We start from the raw sequence: 6,000 nt of genomic DNA on the forward strand, positions 1-6,000 counted from the left end.
CCCTGCCTTTAATCTGGGATGTAAAAATGCCACCTTTTATAGTGAAGTATTGTACTAGGCTTTTATTGTCATTCAAATAATCTGCAACCACAAAAAGTACAGGAACTTCACCAGCGTAAGCACAACTGCAATGAATGGGTGTATTCGGTGAATTATGTGTGATATTTGGCAAATATGGTTGTTTACAGTATGCCAGCCTAGAAAATGAAAAGGAACACTTTTCCAAGGTGCAGATAAAATCATGATCATTCAAACCCCTCCTCTAAACTTCATTACAAATGGGCAAGTTGGATATATTTGGAGCTAAATCCAAGTTTACCACCATGCCCCCCACCCCAGTGTTTGCTAATGAAGTGAAGAATATGCCTCCCGCTACAGAAGCATACAGACAATTTCCTTTACAGTGCAAAATTTACATGACAACCAGCATAGGAACTGGGAAGATCAGCCATATCAAAGAAACAGTGTTGTGGTTCCCCCCCCCCTCCCATTTACTATACTGCAGGAAGAACAGCTCTGTTTCCCTTAAAGGTAAATGAAAGACACTCAAACCAACTATTCATCCTGTATGGGGAAATATCCTTATTTGTCTGGAAGCAGACTCTCTTGAATTATTACTGAAAAGAATGAGATTATGAATACGTTAAGATTTCAACGAAAGGCACGGAGGAACAAAAATTAAATGACCCTTGCGTTGGCTGGGAGGGTAACAACACCATATTTAGGCCACACAGAGAACACAATGCAGAGTGCAGAACAGAACAGCCCTGTCCAAAACAAGTGCATCATCATCATCACAGGCTTCACTGGAATGAACTGGGCTTGCGGCACCAATCCAGAGTCCTGCATCTTTGTAATTCAGCTTAGGCTTTGACTTTAAGTACTGTGAAGCAGAAGTCAAATCTAGTGACCCAATGGGACTTCTTTCCAAACAGGTGTGTCAAGGTTTGAAGAGCTACGTCTTGCATTGTAACATCGGTCCAAAAGGCAGGTGCGGGTTTCCTATGCACGCTGCTCCAGGCTACTAAATAAGGTGCCCATAGCATGTGTACACTCTACAATGCTTCTACTCTAGTGCATTTGGTGGCTACAGTACTGCAGAGTAATGGCTCATGTCACTATCCACTGTAACCGATTCCTTTGCTTTGCCTTGGGAAATATTCTATTATCCTTCCATCCAAAATTAAATGCAAATTATCCAGGGAAACCAAGTATGAAACAGGATACCTGGGATTAAAAGCAAACTAAATTTTGATCCCGCAGAGCCCCTTTTCTGTCTTTTTGCAAATGGAACACAAAAACAAAAACACCATTCACGCTACTACTTGTACACTTATGCGGCACTTTGATTAATACTTTGTTACCATGAGAATCTTACTGCATGTCCACGGGTGTCACCTTACTAATTTTTGTCTTCCAATGGCACTTGAGTGTGACTTATGTTAGAATTTCACTGTTTCTACTCTCATCATCAGTATCTTTTTACTCATAGAGACACAACAATGGGGAGTTGGGAGGTGAGATGAAAGCCAGTAGCATTTGGGTTAATTCACTACTATCTCAACATCCAAATGGATTATTCTTCACAGCCAGACACTAGGAAGGGGTTTCACATCTGGGATGGTGCAATGATGTCATCTTGCTAACTGTCTGGATTACTACTGTTCCAGTGGACTAAATATTATTGTTTATGCCTTGAACTGTCCCCCCTCCCCCACAACTTTGACACATCTGAAAATGAAAACACCAGGTATGCCTTTGTCTCAACAATGTTAAAAATATAAGCTATTGCAAAGACAAATATTTGAAACACAATCCTGAAGCTCCAGTTCTACAGAGAAATGCATAGCTTACAATACAGACCCCAAGTCAAAATTTAAAATACACTAAGAATCCTAATAATAATAATAATAATGCCACCCAAATGCTAGGACAGCTTAAAGACATTAGCAGTAGTACAGCTCGAAGTGCCCATCCTATCAGCATTGGTGTTTCCTGTTTCATTTAGTTATGGTATTTCAAACCAAAACACAATATATTTATTTTTTTAAAAAAAACAACAACCCGCCAGATGGGAATTAAATACACAATTATCAAGATGCAGACAGAAGAACACAGTACTGCTAGTGCAATTGAGAGATGAAGAGAATGTAAAATGAGCATTGTGGTAGCTTCCGATTATTTACACTGCAGTATAGCAACCAATAGGAAGGTATCCTACTACTTTAGATAATATTCTTTATTTCAGAATAATCTACCATAAGCAGATGAGGAGTTATTACAAAGAATACCATTTCAGAACTCTTATGTCCTTATTTTTCTATGCAACTTTTGGAAAATGGCAAGAGACCACGTTTTATACAAGGATTCTGAGCCAAAGGGGTTTCCAAAATTAAGGACTGTATATCTTGGATAATAACTCTTTTTTAAAAGTACATTTCAAGAAGATTAGGAAGCCAGTATATACTGTTTTTAGACATTTACCCATATCATCCCTTTAAAAAAAAACAAAAAACTGGAAGGAGTGTTTTTACACAGTATCCACAGAAAAATTCTGTCAGTGAAGGAAGCATTATTTAATAAATGCTGAGTATTCCACTTTAGTGTATAAAAAAGCTTAAATAATTTGGAAATATTTCAAATGACCTCAGGCCCAGAACTGTGTTCTGCCATAACTGTTATACTTTTTTAAAATCTCCATTTTCAAATACTAAGTAACATTGAGAGGAAGAGTATTTTCTGCTCAGTTGTTATGCTTCTTTAACAGCCATTAGGTTTACTGCACTAACGGTAATTAGTGAAGCATAAAAGTTTCTTTGCCTTACCAATGCAACACAGGAGCAAGGACAGTCTTATCAATAGCAAACTGTTTCAATTCACTGATTTGAATGGCACTAACCCTTACCATGCAAAATACACAGCACATTCTTCGTGCGGAGCAAAATCTTATTTATTTGGGTTTTTTTATTTAAAAAATCTATTTAAAGTTTAACTTGGTCCATTGAATCATTTCAATCCAAGCTCTAAAAATTGCATCTGGGTAGCTGAATTTCACTTTGAAAGCTCATGTCTTCAAATCATGCGGAACTGCAACCCCGGAGCCCTTTTTCAACTTACCACCGGCCTGGATTTCTCATTTATTTTTAATTCATCAACAGCTATATTTAAACACAGGTTATCTGAAAGCAGGATTTTAATATAAGGTTGCATGTTTAAATGAGACCAGATGCAAGCTCTAATAATCTATAAAAGGTCTAATAATCTATTCTCCATTCTCATTACTCTCCAGAATTATGGAGACTTAGCCCAATTTCTCAAGTTTTTGCACTACTTCACAAGCTTATTACCCAGCTGTGCAGCTGAGCAGGAAGATAACCACATTCATTCTCCTTATCTGTAATGATGTAATACATCCCAGCACTGGCCTGAGATGATTGGAGGAATAATAGGATTGTAAAAACTGCAGAGATGACAAACAATAGTCAAGCCTTCGGGTCCCCCACCCCCCACCCATTGCAACGAAGTACAGCCAGAGAGAGCAAAATAAAATTTGCCCGGTTTTTGTACCTCTTGAATGAACTGTGTGTGTCTGTGTGTGTGCGTGTGTGCGTTTGTGCATGTGTGTTTATACAGAAAAACTGCTGCTAACATCATAATCCCCACCTAGGAAGCAAAACAAAAGCCAGGCACACTTCTAAATCTAAATAGCTCCACCACAGAGAGACAAAGTCATCTGGGTGGGCTCCGTTTAAGAAAGGGAGAGTAATCTAAAAATAACCAGTGAACGGTGAAGTCTATAGTCTCTGCAGTGTGTAAAAAGACAGCAGGCAGTTAAAAGTGTGGAGGGAGGGGAGGAGCGGAGAATGTCCTCTGACTGAAAGATGTCGTTCCTGTTTCTTCGGGGTACCAAACCGGATTCCATTTTCAGCACTAAATCCATCACACCGGTGCATACACCTGAAGCGATCCTTACCTTCTGCAGAAGTTGGGAACCTGAGTATTTCGCTGCGATGGATCTGATCTCCCCACCAAATGCAGAGGCCCAGAGTTTCACACTGCAAAGAGAGAAAGAATTAAAATGCGGAACAGAGGCAAATGTAGTAATGCATGACAGTTAACAAGAACAACAACAACAACACTCCACTCACAATCTGAGCTGCAACTCACATATATACCTGCAGCTCAGGACTACAGAGTGCGCCTCTGGGGAAGCGGACTGTGGTCCACAGACGCTCACAGCCACAAGACATTAGCTTAGTCTTCCAGGTGCCACAAAACTATTTGTTATTTCAAAGCAGGAAGGGTGCACTTTCTCAGTTTGAACCCCCCCTCCCCGTTGAGCTATTCCACTAGGCAAGGCGAGGGGAGTGGAGAGGCCTCTTTCGTCAAACTTGCCGGAGATGAAACTTTATCAAAACAAAACCTCGCTCTGCAGCAGCAGCGGCGTCGGCGGCGTTTGTCAAGAGCTCCGTATTTGTGTTTATTCGCTTGTCCCTGAGCTCCTCGGCTGAAGCGGGACTGCGGGCAAGGAGCGAGTCGAGCGTGTCCGGCCAGTTGCCGGCCCAAAGTTCCCCCGCGGAGGGAAATTTGGGAAAGAATAAGAAATAAAGCTCCGTTTCCCGCAGCCCCAAATCAAAACGGCAGGAAGATGTTTCGGGGTGGGGGAGAGACAAGGAGCCACCCATGCCAACCCATTTCGGCCACCCCGCTCTCCCTGCGACACTTACACAGCCAAGGGGATCTGCTGCTCCGAGCCGGCCACGGCCACCAGGCTGAGGCAAACACCTGCCCAGAAGAGGGCGAGGAGCCCCGCGGAAGCCCTCCCGAGCCCGGGCATGGTGTCGGTCCTCGGCGTGCCTTCCCAGCGACGCTGCTCTCGGCTTGCGCGGCGGCGGCGGCGGAGAGGGAAAAGCGAGCGGGCGGGCGCGGAGCCGGGGCGCGGCGGGGCGCGGAGTCACGGCGCCATCCTCTTCTCCTCAGCTCCGCGAGCTGGCTGGCTTCGCTCCAGATCCTGAGGCGGGTCGGGCTCTCCCGGCTGGTCCCCGAAAAGTGGGGTGTCCTCGGCAACCCGCCCCACGGGCTTGCCACGCTGCTGGGCAACCACAACTCCGCTCCGCAGTCGGCGGCGCGCCGGAGTTACTTCCGCGAGTGACCTCGTGGCTGCTCCTGCCGGCGCCTTGAAGTGCAGAGCCCGGCAGGTTTGGGCGGGAAGGAGCTCGCTCGCTGTCGTCGAGGGTCAGGTGGGGAGGAGCTCGGCGGCCGAAGCACGGCTCACTTTGCCCAGGGAAACGCAAAGAGGTCCCTCCCTCCGTCCCCTTTTGGGCGACGCGTGTACGCGCGCCTCCCTCTCGCCCGCCTCCCTCTCTCTGCGTTCATTCAGCGCTGCGCAGCTCCAGCGCAGCCTTCGTCCCAAATCAAGTCCGCGCTGCTAATATACCCTGGTGGAGAGCGGCGCGGCGTCGGCCGCCTTTTAAGGAGATGGTGCACGCCGTCAGGCAGGCATCGCAGGGGGAGGGAGGAGCAGCAGGAGGAGGAAGAAGAAGAAGAAGAAGAAGAAGAAGAAGAAGAAGAAGAAGAAGAAGAAGAAGAAGAAGAGCGAGCCAGGGCCGAAAGTGTCTCCAAGGCGGCAGAAGAGGAGCAAGTCCCCAGGAAAAAGTGCAGGACGGAAGGCAGGACGATCCGCGTTGGGATCAGCGGCAGCGGGGAGCCGGAGGGAAAGGCGCCGCAGCCAGAACCGCAGCCCCTCCGCCGCCGCCGCCGGAGGAAGAGACCTGGTCAGTTTCAGGCAGCGCGCTCCTGCGTGGCAAGCCCCGGTTAACGCGGCCCCGGCGATGAAGGACTGAGGGGATCGCTTCACCTCTTCCACCCGCGGCACTTCCAAGGCGCAGCGCGGGAGGGAGGAGCGGGAGGAGGGAGGGCGGCGGCGGCGAGGAAGGCGCGCAAGGTCGCTCCCTGCCGCTCTGCCCTCCTGCATCGCGCTGACGAGGAGCCAACCTGCGG

At 46.8% G+C, this 6,000-nt stretch overlaps 1 protein-coding gene across 4 annotated transcripts in view; it reads right to left on the bottom strand.

The window, feature by feature from the left end:
• Positions 1-5,551, bottom strand: part of CACNA2D3 (calcium voltage-gated channel auxiliary subunit alpha2delta 3) — a 498,964-nt gene extending 493,413 nt beyond the window's left edge. For 3 of the 4 annotated variants that reach the window (XR_014005100.1, XR_014005101.1, XM_081184001.1), the window contains exons 1-2: positions 4,728-5,551; positions 3,974-4,055 (exon numbers count right to left, since the gene is read on the bottom strand). Coding sequence is in view for 1 of the 4 variants with exons in the window: in XM_081184001.1 (XP_081040127.1) it covers positions 3,974-4,055; positions 4,728-4,837 (192 nt within the window). In the remaining 3 variants the exon portion in view is untranslated. Of the gene's footprint in view, positions 1-3,973; positions 4,056-4,167; positions 4,266-4,727 lie in introns of those variants that run through there. The other variant, XR_014005102.1, reaches the window with a different exon arrangement.
• Positions 5,552-6,000: the final 449 nt, after the last annotated feature.

Source organism: Podarcis bocagei (genome assembly GCF_964188305.1).
Source record: "Podarcis bocagei genome assembly, chromosome: 2".
Classification (NCBI taxonomy): Eukaryota; Metazoa; Chordata; class Lepidosauria; order Squamata; family Lacertidae; genus Podarcis; species Podarcis bocagei.